Consider the following 23,428-nt stretch of genomic DNA (forward strand, 5'->3'; position numbering starts at 1 on the left):
ATAAGCACATTATTATTTAGTTGAGGGCCGCACGGGAGGTTGACTGCCTATAAACATGTTATCATTTATAGTTAAATATTACACCAAAAAATATATATCAAATTATATGCCCACTTTGTGACATTGATAAAGGTGATCCGAGTTCGACAACAGTTCCAGTTAACGTTGAATGGAATAAGAAGCAAAAAGTCCAACCACACAGTTGTGCGATAGGTCCACAACATTAGTACAGAGCTCCTATCATGAAATATTAGAATCATCAATAGAAAGCCATTAACGAGTTTCAGCCCTCGATTTCAACTTTAGCGCACAGTCCATACAGCAGTTAGGGTTTGTTGGTAACCAGAACTTCAAATTGACACGAAATTCTGTGAGTGTTTTTGATTTCAACTTTCAAACACTGATGTTTTATGCCAGAAATTGCATTATTTTCTAAAATTCGATAATGATCCCATTCAGGAGTCCGGGTCGGATGGTTTAGAAATTGCATTATTTTCTAAACTAGAGTTGGTTCCTACTGAACCAAAAGAGAGTGGTACTGACAGTAAAGGTCTAAATAATGCTGGAGGAACCTATCAACATTTCATACCATATGCACCTTTGCCCCACATGCATAATGTTGACTTACATGCTGAAGGAGGGTTAGAATTTCCAAAACTACTTCACAGGAGATCGGGCCATGCAAATTCTTCATTAAATGTCAACAAATTACAAGTTGGAATGGAGTTTTCAATGAAGGATGTTTTTCTTGCTGCAGTGAAGCGGTACAACATAAAGTAAGAGGTCAACTACCATGTTACAAAATCTTGATGAGAAAAATTTGAAGTTAAGTGCGCAATGCTTGATAGAAGATGTTCATGGAAAATCATGGTATCTGTAAGAAAGAAAATGAGATTCCAGGCAATTAAAAATATAATGATCCACATACTTGTGTTATCGCAAGTAGGTCACATGATCATACGAGATCTGATTTTGAACTGATCTTTGACATTGTCTTACACATTTTAAAATAATTGTGTTGTTGTAGGTGTGACACAAGATCATCCCAAATTAGATTCTGATATGATCTTTGAAATTACATTACCTATGGTGAAAACGAGTCCTAGGATTCCCATGCCAGTTTTTATTTCCAGTATCCGTATTCAATACGATTACATCGTGTTATACTACAAGGCATGGGTCACGAAACAGAAGGCTATGGAAAATATGCATAACAGGTGGGATAAGTCATATAATGATTTGTGGTAATGGTGTCAGGTACTAAATCAGTATGTTTCAGGTTCTATAATTAATTAACAAATGGAACCTGCATATTTCTGCGATCGTTTGGTTTAAAGAAAATTTTTTTTCCATCATTTTGTTTGACATTCAAGCAATGCATAGTAACATTTCGGTACTATAAGCCATTAGTACAAATTGGTGACACATTTACGTACAAGGGATATGAGCATTGGTTATTGTAAGTTTTTGCACATGATGGTAATTGAAAAATCCTACCAATATTTTTTGCAATAACATCAAGAGAATCTGCAGATGATCAAGAATTCTTATTAACTAACTTGAGAAGGCATGTTGTGCCGTAACTTGATATATGCGTCATTTTTGATAGGAGACCTAAAATATAGGTCGTAATTGAATGGCGTGGAAGCCTCTAAGATCTTACATACCATAGGTATTGTATACGACATATAGGATCTAATCACATGGGCCGATATCATTCAAATGCTGAGTGACAACAAGTTATTAACATGGGTATGTAGTTGTCATTATTTCCTATATCATTCTTTAACATATACAGTGTTTGCATTCATGGATATACTCTTTATTTTCTTCAATAGGATACGAGCTCGTCCAATATCGTTTCCATGAAACGTTGAAGAACTTGCAGGCTATAATTGAACTCAATGCTGGATACCTTGATGGGATACCCAACGAGCAGTGGACTCAATTGTATGATGGAGGTCTACGATGTAGGCATAAGACAATAGACCTAGCGGAATGCATAAATTCTGTATTGAAGGAGATGTCTCATTTTTCAATAACCTTGATGGTCAAAGAAACATATTTATTCTTAGTAGCCTTATTTCCAAAGCAAGTGGAAATATATGTTGGACAAATAAAGGGCAGTCATGTTTGGTGCGAGGATGTGATGAAAGAAATTAGAGAAAATGCATAAAGAGCAAACTCTATGTCTGTAATGTGTCACTCTCATCCAAATAAAACATTTTGGGTTATGAAGATTCATATACTCAATGAAGGTATTATCAAGGGATCATACTGTGTATACTTGGGATGAAGGACTTGTGATTGTGGAATATTTCAAGCACTTCAATTTTATTGCATGTGCTTCGACACATTTGGATTGCATGAGCTTTGTTGACTAAGTGTACAAACTAAAACACAAATATAAAGTATGGAAATCTAAATTCCCATCGGTCCTAAATGAAATTATGTGGTCGTCTGTATCAAGCATTTCATTCAAGTTGGTATCAAATATTTTGTAGAGTCACAAGTCAAAAGGTCGTTCAAATTCTACTTAGGTACGCGACAACATGGATATTCGGGAGACAACAAACCAACTGAGGTTATGCAGTTATTATAGGAACCCACGGCATACTAAGCCAACATGTCCACACTTGGGGAAAACATTAAGGACAAGACCTAACTACCACATTTATTCATTTTTTTAATAGGCGTACAAAAAAAAAAACAATTTGTTCATTTTTTCATTGCTTCTCATTTTTGGTAAATTATAAATATTGATATATTATTGATGTAAAATATAGTAGAATACAATATAAACAATTTTTTCATAGATTGTAAATAAATAAGTATACACCATTGATATAAAAATTACAATAGAATATAATACCCCAAATTTTTATTTTTTCCTTAGATTATAAATAAGTATATTGTTGATGTAAAATACAATAGATCAACTTTTTTATATAATTGGAATAAGTACATTATAGATGGAAAAAATATAATACAATATAAATTAAATGTCAACAAAGTAAATGATAATTTACATGACAAAAATATGCAGTAGGTGTCAGTTGCGAGGAGGATTTCTTCGTAGTTGTGGTTTTGGCTCCTCATCTTCATCTTCTTCTCATTCCTCCATGCTTGAGAATTGAGAGAATTAGGAGGATGGGATTTGAATGCAAAAGGATGAAAATGACTTAGGTTTATATAGCAAATAAACTAGTTGTCTTTAGCCATTGGAAAAAAAACCGTGGGGAAAAGTTACCATTGACCAAAAATCACTCTAATAAGGAGTATTCAACAAATTCTAACATTTGAATAAAAATGTTCTTTGAGATATATCCATAAAGAGACTAAACGGATAGTAGACGCTTTAGAAAAAAAGGCTCTATCAAGTAATGAAGCTTTGCATATGTTCGAACAACCTCGTGGGAGTTTAAAGAGATCTAGAAAGAAGAAAGCACTTTTGATAACTCATTTATGAATATTTCTATGTAATCATTTGTTTTATTTAAAAAAAAAGACGTATTTTCTATTTTTCTCTTCAAAATCAATTTATTTTCCTAAATATCCAAAAAAATTAACCCAAAATCCTTTTTTTTTCTAAAAGTGACATATACTTCATATTTACCCTTCTAAAAATCATCCATACTTCATACCAAGTTACTTAATTTCATGAGTTGTCAATTTTTTTTCATTTAAATCAATTAAATAAATGATTTTGCTAATACTAGCAATATTTTTAGTGTTATCACATCTGGAAAAAGAAAAGGAAAACTTTACATTACTTGTAGATAAGACCATACTTAAAAATGGATAGCTTAAGCATCTATTCTTTTATCTCCATAGAGAACAAAATCTCATTTCGAGTAACGATTGTTAATATTTTCTTTGTTGAAATTTCTAAATATGACCTTGTGGAAATTAATTTTCACAATCTACATATTAATTATACAAAATACCTTTTTAAGAAAAAAACAAATTTCCATTATTGGTTATTTATGTGAAATTTACTCATTAATTACACACGTAGACCCATTTTTCCAAGTAATAACGTGAATTGTGGATGGCATATTAGTAAACTGAACAGCTCGTCTTCTTACCTGAAACGTCCGTTACTGAGAGTCTAACGGGCAAGGGTGGTTTTAATAATTTTAAAACACAGCTCCGTTATACACGGTTGGGTCAAAGCCTTATATAAAGGCAACGGCTACATTACCGTTCTTCCCCCAGTCCCTTATCGTCGACTGTTTCCGTTTTAGCACTGGAGTGGAGAAAACCGGCAAGAAGACCGCGTAAAATTAGAAACGGAAAAAGCACAAATATCGGAAAAAAATGAGATTGACGAATAGTGTAAATTAATCGGGTAGTTTGGATCACCCACCTCTACAGTTTATTGTTGTTTCCATTGTTCAATTTAAAAAGCTCCCATTTTTGAACCTTTGCTTTCGATTCTTTTCCATTGGTAAAGAATCCGCTTTCTCTCCTGAGCTAAAAACATTAGGATTTCAGCCATTGCAGCAGCTATGTCCCCGTCTCCAGACTACTATTGCAGAGCCAGAGTTTGAAAGAAAAAAAATTAGCTTACATCCATCCATTTGTTTCTTTTTTCCAATTTCTTTCTTTCTTCTGCTTGTTTTGATTTTGGCAAAGGGAAATTAAAATAAAAGTCTGAAATAACATTTGCAGAAATGTCCGTTGCGGATGTTGCTTTGAGTCGGGTGAGTCAAGAACCGGTTCACTCTACTGCTGGTTACTGCAATAACCAAGCGGGTGACTCGATCTTGATTTACCTTTCGATTGCTGGTTCGATGATTCCGATGCGGGTTTTGGAGTCAGACCCAATAGCCTCCGTGAAGCTTCGGATCCAGACTTGTAAAGGGTTTGTGGCGAAGAAACAGAAGCTTGTGTTCGGAGGCAGAGAATTGGCTCGTAACGATTCACTCGTCAAAGACTACGGCATAAAGGGTGGGAATGTTTTGCATTTAGTCTTGAAACTTTCCGATCTCTTGCTCATCACTGTACGGTCAACTTGCGGTAAAGAATTTGAGCTGCATGTTGATAGGAACAGAAATGTTGGGTATCTGAAACAGAGGATAGCCAGAAAAGGGAAGGGTTTTGAGGATGTCGATGAACAAGAAATATTTTGTAACGGAGAAAAAGTCGATGACCAAAGGTTAGTCGATGATCTGTGCAAAGATAATGATGCTGTGATTCATTTGGTGGTTCAGAAATCAGCCAAAGTTCGAGCTAAGCCCGTTGAGAAAGATTTGGAACTTTCGGTTATCGCTGAGAGCGATTTGGATGAGAGAAAAGGAGGGATTGTAGGAGGAGGAGAAGACAACCCCGAGGGGCTTCATATTGTGACAAATGAACCATTTTTAAGTGATATTTGGTTGAAGCCTGTTATCGTTAACCCTAAGGCTCAATTGCCTTTTTTTGCGTGGGATATGATCAATTCCACATTTGAAGGATTGCAGGCAGGAAACCACCCGATTAGATCATCTGAAGGGACTGGAGGTACTTATTTCATGCAAAATAAGACCGGGTTTGAATATGTTTCCATATTTAAGCCTATTGATGAGGAGCCAATGGCTGTAAACAATCCGCAGGGGTTACCTGCATCAATAAATGGTGAAGGGTTGAAAAAGGGCACCAGGGTTGGAGAAGGAGCTGTGAGAGAAGTGGCTGCTTATGTATTGGATCATCCCAAGAGTGGACCTCGGTCTTTGTCTGGTGAGATGTTGGGGTTTGCTGGTGTACCTCCCACCTGCATGGTTCAGTGCTTGCATGAAGGATTCAACCATCCCGATGGCTATGATTGTGCACCTGAGAATGTTAAGGTTGGATCCTTGCAGATGTTTATGAAGAACTCTGGGAGTTGCGAGGACATGGGTCCTGGAGCTTTTCCTGTAGAGCAAGTGCACAAGATCACGGTGTTTGATATTAGAATGGCAAATGCTGATAGACATGCTGGTAATATCTTGATTGGAAAAGGGGATGATGGCCGGACCGTGCTTATTCCCATTGATCACGGCTACTGCCTGCCCGAGAGTGTAAGTATAATTTCATCATTCTAATAATATCCATATGACTTCTTCTATGCAAATGCTTGTGAAAAAGTCAATAGTGTTGAACAATAGTATCCTAGGGAAAATTTAGATGTATTAAAATAGGTAAGCTAGTGATCATGCATTCAAGATCCACCTCACAACAACAGTACCCTAGGGCGATTTCTAAACTAATATATGTTTTGCTCCTCTACTTGCAGTTTGAGGATTGCACATTTGATTGGCTTTATTGGCCACAATCACGGAAGCCTTACACCCCAGAAACCATTGCCTACATAAAATCACTTGATGCTGAGCAAGATATAGCACTTCTGAAATCATACGTCTTGGATGTTCCTCTCGAGTGTGCTCGAACACTCCGTATCTCAACCATGCTTTTGAAGAAAGGGGTGGAGCGAGGTCTCACTCCTTTAGCCATCGGAAGCATCATGTGCAGGGAAAACATAAACAAGGAATCTGCGATCGAGCAGATTGTTAAAGAAGCTCAGGATTCCTTACTTCCAGGCATGAGTGAAGCTGCGTTTATTCAGAGTGTCTCGGAAGTCCTCGATTCTTGGCTTGACAAGCTCACAAATTGAAATTGCCTAGTTCTTTTTCAGCCACAAAAAAGAAATAACTAGGTACAATTTGTTTTCACATAATGAAGAGTACATTTTTTTTTTTTTGACTACAAATTGTGGGAATGTAGATATGGCTTATCCAAGGGCCTAAAGCTTTCATTATTCATTTTGTTTTTTTTTTTTTTTTTGGTTTTCTTTCTTTTACTCTGTCAATTAATACTTGATATATCCTATCAGTATATCGAACAGAGTCAAAGATAATCGAGTTGTTACTCTTCTAAGACACTCCATAGATCACAGGATTATAGCTCAAAAATGAGCAATAAAACTTGTACATATTGGTCTCTTCTGTTCTGGAGGTGTGTAAACCTTTATTGTTCAGCATTTTGCACCGAAGATTTATGTCACTGGGCCCGTTTTTCCTAACTCTTCGAGGTTGATTTGTATTCAACATTTATTTTAAAGTTGTATAAACAATTTTTTTTTTGAATATATATAAAAAACTCGAAAATTTTTAATCAGTTCTGTTGTTGAACAAACGCTGGTGCGAATCAAAGATAAAACTCCATGTTTTAGTTTACCCTTTGAGCTTGTTCATATCTGAATTTCTTTTTAGACTTAGATGATACTTAAATTTGTATTTTGTCATTCAAGTTATACTTCTGTACTACCACCTCTTAATATACCACGTGACGGACATAAATTTAAGGATAATGTATAGAAATGGTCACTGAATTATTATCTGCATTCTGTTTTGATCACTCAAATTTTTTTTATTTAGTCATGATGTGGGATTTTTTTTATTGGTCTAATAACAAATTTAGCCTCTAATGTTTAAATATTTTATCAATTTAATTATAAATATAAAAATTCAACAATTTTAGCCGTTAATATTTACAAAATTTATCGTTTTAGTTTAAATTCTAAAAAATCAATAAATTTAATCCTTTAACAATTACAAAATGACAAATTTTAATTTTAATTTTTTTATAAAATAGTTTTGTTGATATGGAAAGATTAAATTTACAAAATCTAAATTTAAACCTTTTCTTAATACATGTAAAATAAATCATGTAGCTAGAGTGCAAAGCAATTGCTTTTCCTCTAAGCTAATTCAACATTTTCTTGCCAATGATTTGGCAAGTAACCACCCCAATAGGAGCAGATAGCCCTTTCCCTTCATTAACATTCTTCGTATAGGTTGTGCTTTAACAGCCTTTCCAACTCCAACATGTTTCAGAATTGATTTAGCCAACATGCCATACTCTTCACCGCTTTGCTATAAATGAAACTATGGCATGTAAAGCTTAATGTTCTATTTTGGGATGTAAATGAGAGCCTTAACATTAACAAAATATTAATTTTAACTTTAAAATTTTTTGTAAAATTTTAAAAATAGTTTTGTTAATTAATTTGGAAAAGGTTAAATTTACAAAAAAAATTAAAATATTTTTTTATTTTGTTAATGTTGAAGCCTAAATTTATTAAAATTTTAAAATTTGAACTAAAATGACAAATTTTGTAAACATTGAAGGTTAAAATTGTTGTTAGAACAATAAAAATCCAACATCGATTAAAAGTTTAGTGACCAAATAGAACACGGAAATATTTTAATGTCCATTTCTGTACTTTACCCTAATTTTAAAATTTTTAAAAACTTTATTATATATAAATTAAAAAAATATTTTTTCACATCAAGAAAGAATTTGGACAAACTATTATCCAGATACATTTGTATTTGGACAACCATTTGTCTAGATTCATTCTAAATGTATCTATTCGTAAGTTTATATTTTTTATAAAATATTAGACTATTATTATCTATACTATTATTTAAGTCTCTAACTGGGTTGGTGTCACAAGCCAACTAACACCAACTCAATTAGTGAAATTACAAAAAAAATCCTTTCATATTTAAAATAAGTTAAATTATTCGAGGGTTGTTTAATCTTTTATTTATAAAACAATAAAAAATGTATATTTTGGAATTTGAACTCACACCAATTGAATTAATAACACCTTAAATTTACCACTCAACCAAAGCTCTATTCTAATTTTTTTATACATTTTAATTTTATTATGCACACACGTCACGAGCCGTGGATCATAGCCCGTGATGAATGCATACAGAGAGTCCCATGGAGGTCAACTGATTAAATGGGGCTTATTTAACCTACTTGAACTAACCCGATTCGTGGAACCCATGGAGAAGCTACTTAGTGGCCCAGTGAAATACTCCAGTAAAACTAGAGTTACTATGGTTAATGTAAATCCTAAAGGATAATATTGTATAGAGTAAATCTCTTAAGACTCATATCGTAGATAGGCACTGATCTCAACCGTTGATATTGTCGAAACCATTTTTTCGAAAAAGAAAGGGTCGACTTTATTTTGAAAATGAAAATGAAAAAAGGGAGTCGCCACCAATCCTTTTTGATGAGGTGTGATCGGGTCACCTCGTAAAAGTGGTTGTTTTTAATAAATGGTTTGATTTATTTAAACAACAATTTTGGTCCACAAAATTCAAAAAGAAGGGTTCAGGAGTCGGCTACGCACGAGGAATGATTAGCACCCTCGTAACACCCAAAATTGGTACCTAGTTGATTAATCAGTGTCTTAGTGTCGAAAATTGAGAACTTTGAAGAAAAACACGATCCATCGTTAAATTATTGCTTAATTAAAAAAAATTTTAAGAAAAAAGGGCGTATTTCACGTTAATCGAGGAAAAAAATTATGTCCCGTAAGTTAGGATACAATGTCTTAAATTCCCGATACGCGAATAAACGCCGAAAAATTTATTTATTTTGAAAGATATTCGGTTGTCTCGGTTTTAGAAAGAAATCATATCCCGTAAGTTAGAACACAATCTTTTCATAATTCCCGAGATCATTTAAAAATTTATGTTTTAAAACGTTCGTTTATTCAGATTTATCAAGAAAATCGAAACCCCGTAAGTTAGGGAATGTCTTTTCGAATCTCGAATTATGAAAAATTGCTTATTTAAAAACAAAATTTTATGTATCGAGCAAGGATTAATGTAACACGATTTTGTAGTAAAAATGTGAAAACAAATCACGGTGTTAATACGCGTAACAACATAATAATAGATGCAATGATATGAGCGACAATAACAAAGCGAAAATAGATGACAATAAAGCAAATGAATAAATGAAAGCAAGCTAATTGTAAAATCAAATAAAATATATAAAAAATAAAAATAAAAGTAAAAATAAAACAAAATAAGAAATAAGAATAATAAAATAAAGAATAATAACATAATAATAATAATAGTAATAATAAGCATGATAATACTAATAATAATAATAATAATAATAATAATAATAATAATAAATAGTAAAATAATAATAATAATAATAATAATAATAATAATAATAATAATAATAATAATAATAATAATAATAATAGTAACAAAAATAAAAATAATAGTAATAATAATGGTAATAATAAATAGTAATGATAATATATTAATAACAATAATGTGTTAATAATAATAATAATAATAATAATAATAATAATTAATTAATTATACTAATAAAACAACAAAATAACTAAAAGGGATTAAATTGAATTTTAAAACGGAAATTCGAGGTAAATTCGAAATAAAAATAAAAGAAAAGGACTGAATCAAACACGCGAATAACAATGAGGGACCAAATGGGAAATAATCCCCACCCTCCAAAACGCGCGTTTCAAGGGTGACTAAATTGGAAACCGAAATAAATTACAGGGTAAAATTAAAAATAAAAGAAACTTAATTATAAAACGATAAATATGCGGAAGGGCTAAAAGTGCAATTAGCCCTTCTACTTAAAAACACGTAGATCCTAAGGTGGGTCGGGCCAGATCGGGTCGGACCATGGCAAAACGACATCAATTTAAGGCTTATGAGCTTAGGCCAAAACGACACCGTTTTGATTTACTATTTAAGTCATATTTTTTGCAAAAAATTCATTCTATCTTTGTTTTTTTTAAAAAAAAAACCTCAAAAAAACTCTGAAATCTCTCCTCCCCTCTCTAAGTCCGGCCTAACTCCTGCCGATCACTACCGTGGGCTCCGTCGCCGATGATCACCGTGCACAACAACTGGAGCCAAAAAATGCCCTTTTTCCGGTGAGTAAAAAAGGTAAGATTTCTCTTATATTTTTTTTACTCTTTTTGATATATGTAATTTTAAAAGAAGAAATAAAGAAATATATATGTATATATAAACAGTTTCGTAAAAAAAAAGAACAAAGAAAAAAACCTTAGCCCGCTTCTAATTTTTTTTCTTTGAACTTGCTTTGTTATTGTTTTTCTATATGCTTGAATATGTTTTTTTTATTGTATTCAAAAAAATGTCCCCCCCAAGTTACAACTGTTTTTGCTTGGCTTATATAGCCATTTTACACGATTATTTGTTGTCTTTTCTTCTTTTGGCTCTTGCAGGTGGCGGTGCAAATGGAGGGCGGTGCTGCAGGCTTTGGCAGAAGCGGTGGCAGAGGTTAGAAGACCTAGGTGCGGCGCACCTAGGGTTTGAAAAGTCTTGTGTTATTTTTTTTGTATTATGGGTTTGGGCTAGGGTTTGAAATTGGGTTTAGTTTAGTAATTGGGTTTGTAATTTAGAATTTGGCCTGGGCTAAAATTAGGCCTTACCGCTGCCCCTCTTTGCTCATTGACGTGTAAGGGGAACAGAGCAAAGACTTTTAAGAAAGACCAATTTTGCCAGGTCTCTCTGAGTCTCGATTTTTGCTGCACTTCTTCTTCAGGTCGCCTCGTTCCAGTCCACCACATCTTGTTGCTTCAATCCATTTCACCGTCACTTCAGAGAGATAAGACTTGTAGCTTCAATTTACTCCACGATAACTTCAGGGAGATGAGATTTGTAGTTCGGGTAGATTTAATCTGACCTACTGCAACTTCATAGGTATAGGATTTATCGTTTTAGTCCGCTCCACTGCAACTTCAGGGAGATAGGATTAGTAGCTTCAATCTGCTCTGTTGCAACTTCAGGGAGATAAGATTGGTATCTTCAGTCCGCTCCACTACAACTTCAGGGAGATAAGACTTGCAATTTCAACTTGCTCTACTACAACTTCAGAGATAAGGTTAGTGGCTATAATCTGCTCCACTACAACTTCAGGGAGATAAGATTCACCATCTTTAGTCTGCTCTGCTACAACTTTAGGGAGATAAGACTTGTAACTTCAACATGCCCCATTGCAACTTTAGGGGAGAAGTTTGCCATGATCCGCTCTACTACAACTTTAGATAAATAAGATCTGTAATTATAGCTTCAATCTATTCCACAGCAACTTCAAAGAGATAAGACTAGTAACTTCAACCTGCTCTACTGCAACTTCAGAGAGATAAGGTTTGTTTTGATCTGCTCTACTTCAACTTTAGAGAGATAAGATCTGTAATTTATAGCTTCAATCTGTTCTACTGCAACTTCAGGGAAATAAGATTTGCTATCCTCAGTCTGCTCCACTGCAACTTCAAGGAGATAAGACTTGTGTCTTCAACCTGCTCCACTGCAACTTCAGGGAGAGAAGGTTTGCTATCTTCGATCTACTCCGCTGCAACTTTAGGGAGATAAGATCTACTATCTTCAGTCTGCTCCATTGTAACCTTAGGGAGATAAGACTTGTAACTTCAGTCTACTTCACTGTAACTTTAGGGAGATAAGACTAGTGGCTTTAATCTGCTCCACTGCAACTTCAGGGAGATAAGATTCGTCATAATGACTTCAATCTATCCCACTACAATTTCAGGGATATAGGATTTATAGATTTCACCGATCTTGTTAAACCGTCCTCTTGGGGACATGACTGCAGAATTGATTTCATGGGCCTATGCTTATCCCAAATGATTAGGATGTCATGAGCAGAATGAATCAAATGCTCCTAACTAGATGTATAAATGATATTTGCATGAATGCAAAATGTCATGAAAATGATCCCTTTTTAATATTTGGGTTGTCATTGCTCGTTGTTCATCAAGGTTTTATCACTGATGCAATATCCTGTCTTCTTGTTCAGCTGATATCTTTGACAGAAAACTCAAAAAAATAGTCACAATTTAGACTCCTCTTTCTCAAACATTTCCAACCCTTAGGCTTGGTGAGTTCTAAACAACAGTCCTGTTTCAGGTTCTTGTACTATTTAGAAACTTCCAGTGTAATACGCATAACTTCTTTTGTGAAAGTTTTAATATTCCATTAATCATTATTTCAATGCAAAATGCTTGAAAAAGATCATAACAATGGACAAAAAAGAAATTGATTAGGAGCATAGCTCAAAACGAATACAGTAATCAAGGATGGAAAATTTAATATGGGTAAGATGAAAACTAGGTGAACCAGATATCATAGCCTGAGCTTTTCTGTACGAACTTCTTGAGGACCATTTTGAGCTTGACATGTGTTTAGGAGATCTAGAGTACTTCGTCGATGCCCCAAGATGTAGCATACCTCCTTCTTGTTAATTCAAGCATAGCAAGACTACCGCATGCCCCACTTTTGATCAAAATTTGAATTTCTCTTTAAAAGTTTTCAATTCAAAACCCCTTTGGTCTTAAAGCGCCCTTTGCCGATTTTTGCCTTTGCCTCTCCATTTTTTTTTCTTTTTTTTTAAATGAATCTAAATTTATGGGATTAGGCAGGTTCTTTCCATCCACCTCGGTTAAAATCAATGTTTTTTCAGAGAATGTCTTCTTTACCATATAAGGTCCTTCCTAATTCGGCATCCACTTTCCTCTAAAGTCCTTTTGTATATGAAGGATCCTTTTCAAAACTAAGTCATTCTAATGGAATTCTCTAGGGCAAGCCTTCTTACCATAAACTTGTATCATTCATTTTTGATACATTTGACCATGATGGATACTTTCAAACCCTTTTCTTCAATCAGGTTCACTTGATCATATTAAAACTTGATACATTCTGCTTCATCCAATTCTTGACTCAATCAAAGCTTGGAGAGAAGGAATCTCGAATTCAATGGGCAAAACCGCTTCCATTCTATAAACCAATGAGAAAGGTATTGCCTCGGCGAAAATCTTGGCCGACGTTCGATAAGCATAAAAGGTAAACGACAACTTTTAATGCCAACATTTACAAGTCTCGGTCATTTTCCCCACAATCATTTTTTTTGACTGCCTTTGCTACACAATTCATTTTGGGTGATATGGCATCTGATTTTGAACAGACTGCAAACTTTCAATATCGTGCTATTGTGCATTGTTAGATATGATCCTTTCTGGCATTCTTTTTCGGCACATGATCTTTTTTTTTTCTTTTTTTAAATTTAATGACTTTCGACTTTGTAACATTGACATATAAAGTGACTTTTACCCATTTAGTGAAGTAATTGATGACCACAAAGATGACAGTGTCTGACGAGATTGACCCAATAACATCCATACCCCACATCGAGAAAGTCGATAAAGAAATGAATGAGGCACATAAATCTTATCTCCATAAATTTGGCACTTACGGCATAACTGATGTGATCCCCTTCCATGGTGGACCAACAGTACCCAAACCTTTTGATTTTCTTGACCATTGTAAAATCATTAGCATGTGTTCTTCAGACACCATTATGGACCTCTTCTAAGATCTTCTTAGCCTTAACAGCATCCACATGTCTTAGTAGCCCAGGTGTATCTTGATACGATCGTGCGAAAACATCTTTGAATTCTTACAATAACTCAATGACGTCTCGCTTTATCTCTGTGGTGATATAGGCTCCGATCTTCACTTTTTTCTCTTTTTCTAGGCTCGCGATGTCCATTGACCCTTTGTAAGGTAGGATCTGTTTCTTATCTCATTCTACCATCCTTAACAGATCAGGAGATAGGCCACAATCTCTATCATCTTCAAAGTCTCGAGATCCCTTTAGACAAATGTCTTACTCAAAAGGAGATTCTGGGTCAGTAGCAATGTCACTCATGTTGTTGATATTTGGAGACCTATTGTAGGTATGAAGGAATATTCTAAAGAACGAATAATTATTTGTATGGTATGATCATGAATGAATAATAAAACAATATTTGAAAAAAAGTCCAAAGAACAAAAGAATCTAAGAATAAAAGAATATTTGCTCGAAATGATAGCAAAAATGCATTTTATTGAAATAAATATTTTGGACATAAACCTATTTCACAAAAGGATTCTTATTGTTTCTAGGCTTAGAGAAACAAGCGTGTTTTGAATATTACCCTAAATTGGCTCTAAGAAATACAGGGATCTCTTCCACAGTCCTATTGTTCAAAACACCCTCAAGTACGTAAGAGCAGATGCTTGGAAAATTATATTCCTCGGTTCCCTCTTTGGATACGTCGTTAATGTTTAGATTCCCCAACATTCCCATCGGGCCTTCGACATCTTCATAAAATTTGATTTCTTTATTGTCCATCATGTCCTGTACTAGGGCCCCGAACTCGATACATTCTTGGATTTCATGCCCCTCTTCATTATGGAACTCCCGCTACATTGGGCGCAGATAGGTCGTCAAACTTCACAATCCCCATTTTAATAAATCTTTCAATTAGTTTTTTGAAAGCGGTGCAATTTTTGATTGAATGCCTAATGATTCCAGCATGGTATTCACACTGAGCATTTGCGTTGTACCATTTGGGAAAAGGAGGTTGCATTGTTTCTAGGTAGAAAGGGGACACCATGTGTGCATCAAATTGGTTCTAATACAACTCTCTATATGTCATGGGTATAGGTGTGAACTGTAACTTTTCTGCTTGTCTCGGAGGGGCCTGATGGTTGGTGGTTACTATCTTCGACTGGCTCACAATAATTGACTTTGAATGAACCTTCTTTCTTGGAGCTAATCTCTTGGTGCTTTCCTTCGCTTTTATTTTTCAGCACCTTATCGTATTTTCTATCATTTCACCAAACATTACTATGTCTGAGAAACTCTTGGTTGTACTCCCCAGTATATGATTAATAAATGGAGCCTTCAAGGTATTAATAAAGAGCATGACTGTTTCCTTTTCTAGTAGAGGTGGTTGGACTTGTGTGGCAACTTCTCTCCACATTTGGGCATACTGCCTAAAGCTCTCATTTGTTTTTTTCTCCACATTTTGTAAGGTGATTCTATTAGGGGCCATGTCTTTCACGTGAATATACTGCTTCATAAAAGCCTGTGCCAGATCTTTCTACGAATTGATTTGGGCACTGGTTAGCATGGTGTACCATTTGACTGCAGCCCTAGTCAGGCTGTCCTAGAAACAGTGAATTAACAGCTGATCATTATTGATGTACCTAGTTATTCATCTACAAAACATGGTAATATGAGCCTCAAGGCAGCTAGTCCCGTTATACTTCTCAAACTCAGGAGTTTTGAACTTGAGGGGAAGCACTAGTCCGGAACCAAGCTCAAATCTTTAGTATCGATCCCATAGTGATAGTCAGCAGTTTCCATTGCTTTGAACTTCTCCTCTAACCACTTGCATCGGTCTTCCAATTGTTTCAAGAGCTCCACTCTCGCTCTTTCGGCTTCTACCATGTCATCCAGATTAAGGACTACATGATTAGTTGGGTTATCCCTTGGTGCTTGATAGTTAATTGACATTGAAGCACCAGCCTGAAATTATTGGGGCCTGATTGTAACGGATGCCCTTCACGTGTACACTTCAGGTTGTGTCTGAGCGTTTGTCCGGGTAAAACCAAAGGGGGTAGAGAGGATCTTTATTGTCATCCCCAGAATTAACCATAGGGCTTTTTCCTTTTTCTTGCTCCTCAGTCAACAACTGGGTCAATTAGTTCATCATGTTCCTTTAGGACTCCAGCACTTGGTCCCTCATATCTTGTTGAATCTTTGCCAATTGTTCTTGCATCTGTGTTTGCATCTGCTCTTGTATTTCCTTCTGCATTTTTTCCAATCTTTCCAATCTTTTATCCATCATTTTAGTTTTTCTTCTTGTACCGTAAGGATGCGTACTTGGTAGATTTTTGTCAGTTTTCAGATTACTGAAAAGATTTTTTTTTAATTAGGGTCCTTTTGTGAAAATCTAATACATGTGATGCAATGTAATGCAGATGCATGGGATGAGTGCAAAAAGAAAAAAGAGACGTTGATTCTGAATTCAGTTCTAGTAGAATAACTTTTCCAGAAAACAAATCTCTTTACATAAAGCGGAAACATATATGGCATCGCCTTCATACTCCAGGTGAAGACATCGATCCCTTTCTTCATATTCGGATGTTAAGATCAAATCTCGTGAACTTCCCAATGGATGTGTCTACTAACTCCTTTTTGCTTGATCCGGGTTGTGACCCATTGCTTACTCATCCATGTGAGGCTTGTTAGCTTCTTTAAGGAAGTTGACAGCTCTCGAATAATCTTTGTCAGCTTGAATCCTCGAGCTGCAAAGCATAGTCGTATATTCCTCCACGGACTATCAGCCTTCTCTTGTTGTGTTTACTCAAACCATACTCGGACGACCGTATTATATTCCACTTTATCAAGAAATCTATTTTCCATGACAAGCTCTCTATTTAGCAACTAAACGTGAATTAACACCTTTTTTCTATGATGATTGAATGCAATCATAAACAAAACAAAAGAAACATGTCAGTTCACAAAACATAAATGACAGACAGAGCACCTATTTGGGTGACCACTAGGGTTGGAGTGGTTCTACCTAGGGTGGGCTCTTAAGGCTCGCTATATGCAGTTTGGTTCTAAAGTAAAGGTACCTGAACCGGTAGATTTCTCGATCCTCACCCATTATAGGCTCATACGAACCGAGTTTAGTTCAAGGGAATACATTTCCCTATAGCTATACGGAGATGAAAATCTCACAAAGACATAGGTACGAATGTATCCCAGAAGCGATCCACTATCCCATGCGGAGGTGAAAACCTCATGAAGGATTAGTTTCTTACTCCCACTTAAAAGGGTAGATCGAACGATCATGCAATGCTATTACATCTAAAGACTTGAACCAATAAAGCAAATGTTTCGACCAAGATCCACAAAAATGAGGGATGAAATGTAATGAAAAGATCCTATTTTAAACCGAATTTTTCAATTTTCAGAAAAAATATATAAATTAATCAATTTGTGGCTTGACTCTAGAATTCTCCCCAGTAGAGTCGCCAAGCTGTCGAAACCTTTTTTTTTTGAAAAAGAAAGGGTCTGACTTTATTTTGAAAATGAAAATGAAAAAAAAAGGGAGTCGCCACCTATCCTTTTTGATGAGTTGTGATCGGGTCACCTCGTAAAAGTGGTTGTTTTTAATAAATGATTTGATTTATTTAAACAACGATTTTGGTCCACGAAATTCAGAAAGATGGGTTCGGGAGTCAGTTACGCAAGAGGAATGATTAGCACCCTCATAACTCCCAAAATTGGTACCTAATGGATTAATCAGTGTCTTAGTGTCAAAAATTGAGAACTTTGAAGAAAAACACGATCCATCGTTAAATTATTGCTTAATTAAAATTTTTTTGAGAAAAAATAGCGTATTTCACGTTAATCGAGGAAAAGAATTATGTCCCGTAAGTTAGGATACAATGTCTTAAATTCCCGATACGCAAATAAACACTGAAAATTTTATTTATTTGAAAGATATTCGATTGTCTCGATTTTAGAAAGAAATCATATTCCGTAAGTTAGAACATGATCTTTTCATGATTCCCGATATCATTTAAAAAATTATGCTTTAAAACGTTCGTTTATTCAGATTTATTGGGAAAATCGAAACTTCGTAAGTTAGGGAACGACTTTTCGAATATCAAATTACAAAAAATTTCTTATTTAAAAATGGAATTTTATGTATCAAGCAAGGATTAATGTAACACGATTTTGTAGTAAAAATGTGAAAACAAAACACGGTGTTAATACGCGTAACAACATAATAATAGATGCAATAATATGAGCGACAATAACAAATCTAAAATAAATGACAATAAAGCAAATGAATAAATGAAAAGCAAGCTAATTGTAAAATCAAATAAAATATATAAAAAATAAAAATAAAAATAAAAATAAAACATTAAATAAAACAAAATAAGAGATAATAATAATAATAATAATAATAATAATAATAATAGTAATAATAATAAGCATGATAATAATAATACTAATAATAAGAACAATGATAATAATAATAATAATAATAATAATAATAATAATAATAATAATAATAATAATAAAATAATAGTAAAAGAAAATAATAATAATAATAACAAAAATAAAAATAATAGTAATAATAATGGTAATAATTAATGATAATATATTAATAAGAATAACAATAATGTGTTAATAATAATAATAATTAATTAATTAATTATACTAATAAAACAACAAAATAATTAAAAAAGATTAAATTGAATTTTAAAACAGAAATTCAGGGTAAATTCGAAATAAAAATAAAAGAAAAAGATTGAATCAAACATGCGAATAACAAGGAGGGACCAAAATGGGAAATAATCCCCACCCTCCAAAACGCGCTTTTCAAGGGGGACTAAATTGGAAACCAAAATAAATTACAGGGTAAAATTAAAAATAAAATAAACTTAATTATAAAACGATAAAAATGTAGAAGGGCTAATGGAAGGGCTAAAAGTGCAATTAGCCCTTCTATTTAAAAACATGCGGATCCTAAGGCGGGTTGGGTCGAATCGGGTCGAACCATGGCAAAACGACGTCGTTTTAAGGCTTATGAGCTTAGGTCAAAATGACGCCGTTTTGATTTACTATTTAAGTCACATTTTTTTTGCAAAAAATTCATTCTATTTTTGTTTTTTTAGAAAAAAAAAACTTCAAAAACACTCTGAACTCTCTCCTCCCTTCTCTAAGTCCAGCCTAACTCTGGCCGATCACTGCCGTGGGCTCCAGTGCGAGTCAAAAAGGTAATATTTACCTTATATTTTACTACTCTTTTTGATATATGTAATTTTAAAAGAAGAAATAAAGAAATATATATGTATATATAAACTGTTTCGTAAAAAAAGAAAAAAAAAGAAAAAAGAAAAAAACCTTAGCCCGCTTCTAACTTTTTTCCTTTCAACTTGCTTTGTTATTGTTTTTCTATATGCTTGAATCTGTTTTTTTTTATTGTATTCAAAAAAAGTCCCCCCCCAGTTACAACTGTTTTTGCTTGGCTTATATAGCCACTTTACACGATTATTTGCTGTATTTTCTTCTTTTGGCTCTTACAGGTGGCAGTGCAAGTGGAGGGCGGTGTTGTAAGCTATGGTAGAGGCGGTGGCAGAGGTCAGAAGACCTAGGTGCGGTGCACCTAGGGTTTTAAAAGTCTTGTGTTATTTTTTTGTGTTATGGGTTTGGGCTAGGGTTTGAAATTTGGGTTTAGTTTAGTAATTGGGTTTGTAATTTAGAATTTTGCCCAGGCTAAAATTTGGCCTTACAGATATAATTGAATCTGTACCATTGGATATGTGGGAGCTCAACTATAAATAGAGGTTTCCCCCTCATTTGTAATCATCCCATTGTACATCACTTATTCTTGAGTTAAAGAATATATTCAAGAGCATTTACTGAAGCACCTTGTGTATGTTGCTTTCTTATGGCTTTTCTGCTATATTTCGGTGCCTTAGAGAAATTTCGTGAGAAATCTCATCTTTTGAGAGTTAGGCTACTTAGGCGGATTTGAAGCATAGAGATCGCCTAAAGCCACGCTATTTGCCATACTTAAGTTCCAACCTCATGACACATACACATGAGATACAATTTCTAGTTGTTGTTTTGAAATCAAAATATATATAGTAAAAATTAAGATATAAATTATTAAAAATATAAAAAATTTACATTAAAATGAACCTAGACAAAAGGTTGTTTAGATTCAAATGCATCTGGATAACCATATTTCTAGATTCATTATCAACATGCTTTAATTGTTTTACAATTTTATATATTTTATAAATTTATAAATTTTAATTTTTATTAATGTATATATTATATATTATGAATTTTATATTTTTCAAAATATTATAGGTTTTTATAATAGTATATAATTTATAATTTATAATTTTATATATTTTTAAAATAGTAATAATAATCTAAGAACTAATATTCTATAAAAGTATCTAAATATATAAACTTATTAAAAAATTCATCTAGAATGAATCTGGATAAATGGATGTCTGAATTCAAATTTATCTGGACAACAATTTATTTAGGCTCATTCTTGATGTGAAAAATATGTATTTTATTAATTTATATATTTTTAAAGATTGTTTAATTTATGTCAGTCATGTGGCACACTAAGAGGATGTCACGTGTCACTACCGGATTAGTTATCAATGTCACATTAACACAAATTAACAGTGTTAATGCAGAGGTATCAATCTGGATGATAGAATACAAGTTTAGGTACCAATTAACTACTACAAACAAATAAAATATAATGTAGGGTTAACTACATTACTAGTCACCCAACTATGTTTTTTTTTCTTTTTCAGTCTCTCAGCTATGAAAAGTTACAAATTGGTCACACGACTATGTTTTTTTTTTGTCATCAAACCATGAAAAATTATAAAATGATTACTCAACTATTTAATTTTATCTTTTTTGGTCACTCAACTATCTTGGATTTTTAGATGTTTTTAATTTTTATATTAGCTAGCTGGTGACCAAAAAAAGACAAAATTAAATAGTTAAGTGACCAAAAAAGAATTATAGTTAGGTGACCAAAAAATAATTATAGTTAGGTGACCATTTTATAACTTCTCATAAATGGGTGACAAAAAAAAAAAGAAAACAAACATAATTGGATGACTATTAATGTAGTTTACCCTAAAATGTATTAAGAGGTGATGAAGAGAAAGAATGAAATAAACTTTGTAACATTGAGCGCAAGAAGTAATGGTTCATGGAACTTTAGAGCAAGTTTAGAACATGAAAAAAAAAGTTAAAGCGTCGAAATTCCTTTAACAAGTTGTGAAGAGACTTTATAGAACTAGTCATTAATAATAGGTTCACATTGTTGACAATGATGGTAGATAGTGAGCAAAAATTCACTATGTTTTTTAAAGAAATGGGAGAAACACTTATGACATATTTGGTATGCTTGAAGTAAATGAGTATTATATTAAATAACAATTAAGTTTAAAAAAGATAGATATATGTTGAAATTTACTATATGTTGAATGAACAAACTTACCCTTAAAATTTGTAGTTTTCTTTTTCTTTTAGGTTAAATATAAAATTAGTACTTGAACTTATTCACTTCTCCAAAATTGGTACCTATGATTTTTTTTTTGTCCTTGATTGGTACCTGAATTTTTTTCCATCCACTAATTTGGTACCTAAGCCTAACGACGTTAAGATTTTGCTGACGTGGCAGCACTGGCCACTCGTGTGTTGCCACGCGTCGCACTCTTAAGACCCCTTTTTAACTCGATTTTGTTAAATTTATTTCCTTTAAATTTTTTTTGCATTTAAAGTAATTTTTCACCATTTTCTTCAACATTTTTCCTTGCTTCTCTTTCATTTTCTCTACATCATCTTCTCTTTCATATCTTTGCATCTTGTTTTTTTTTTTGCAACCTGACCCTTCTAATAATTTTTGGAGCTTATTTGTAGTAAATTTACAGGAAAAAGGAACGATTTCAACCAACAAAGCCAAACAGTTGAAATATGGTTAAGAAAACTCATTGGAAAAAAAAAGAATTAGGGTATTGAGGGGCATTTGAAATACAGAAATCATGGAATCTTACCTCCTTGAAATGGTGGAGACACTCGAGATAGTCTTCGCGGAGGAGAGCACAATCCTTGGGCTCTCTGCAATGGGACATACACTCGTTGAAGTTGACCCAAAATCATAGCATCTACCTTTGGAGCCGTTGATTCCCCAACTAGATGCCATCTGTCACCCTCTTTCACTCGATTAGAGTAGATGGAATGTGAACTTGAAGCAAAATGTCCAACTTCAACGTGATTTTCTCGAGCAAAAAAACTCAATTGTTTTAGGTGGGTTTACTCAATGACCAAATGGTAAGACGGATGGGTTTACGGGCTACCCATGGATTATGTGCGGGTCGCAATTCCTTTTTTTTTTTGTTTATGAAAACTAAGTAAAATTTTGAAAAAAAAATCCCTATTCAGTGGTTTGGTTTTTTTTGTTTATGGAACCTAAGTTGCAATAGCAGTCGAGACTTAACCAGAAAGACCCTTTCCATGTAACGAAATGTATGCCCAACCGAGAGTAGACTTTAAGCACGAAAGACAACGAGAATTTATCAAAAGGAACCACATTCTCAAGCATCAAACAGAGAATGATAAAAGCTTTTTGCACCTTACGTCCATGGGAATACTTCATTACAGCATTCCGAAGAAAAAGGTCCTTGTCTAGTGTGGAGAAATTCTATCACTACCAAACAAGAAGAAGAAACTTGGGTTGAGTGAAGAAGATGAAAAAGAAGAAGAAGAAGAAATAAGGGGAAAAAAAAAAGAGGAACAATAGAAAAATTGGGGGCTTGGGGGAAAAGCCAAAAGAAATTTTTAATTTTTTTAAAATATGACATCAGCATGACATCATTATGCCATGAGTCACAATTTTATTCTACCATGTGTCCTAAACGTAACGTCGTTAGGCTCAGGTACCAAACTAGTGGATGGAAAAAAAAAGTTCAGATACCAATCTGGGATAAAAAAAACCATAAGTACCAATCTAGGAGAAGTAGACAAGTTCAAGTACTAATTTTATATTTAACTTTTTTTCTTTTTAATGCGATTACTAGGTTTTTCTAATTGTTTTAACACACACACACACACACACACACACACATATATATATATATATATATATATATATATATCATATTTTACAATTTTA

General features: G+C 33.7%; 1 protein-coding gene across 1 annotated transcript; it reads left to right on the plus strand.

Moving 5' to 3' along the window:
* Nucleotides 1-4,068: 4,068 nt before the first annotated feature.
* On the plus strand, nucleotides 4,069-7,042 carry LOC108461513 (phosphatidylinositol 4-kinase gamma 2-like). The gene is made up of 3 exons (XM_017761378.2): nucleotides 4,069-4,351; nucleotides 4,675-6,041; nucleotides 6,257-7,042. Exons 2-3 carry the CDS (start codon nucleotides 4,677-4,679, stop codon nucleotides 6,632-6,634), a joined length of 1,743 nt encoding a protein of 580 aa, XP_017616867.1. The 5' UTR covers nucleotides 4,069-4,351; nucleotides 4,675-4,676; the 3' UTR covers nucleotides 6,635-7,042.
* Nucleotides 7,043-23,428: the final 16,386 nt, after the last annotated feature.

This window comes from Gossypium arboreum, chromosome 8 (assembly GCF_025698485.1).
Source record: "Gossypium arboreum isolate Shixiya-1 chromosome 8, ASM2569848v2, whole genome shotgun sequence".
NCBI lineage: Eukaryota > Viridiplantae > Streptophyta > Magnoliopsida > Malvales > Malvaceae > Gossypium > Gossypium arboreum.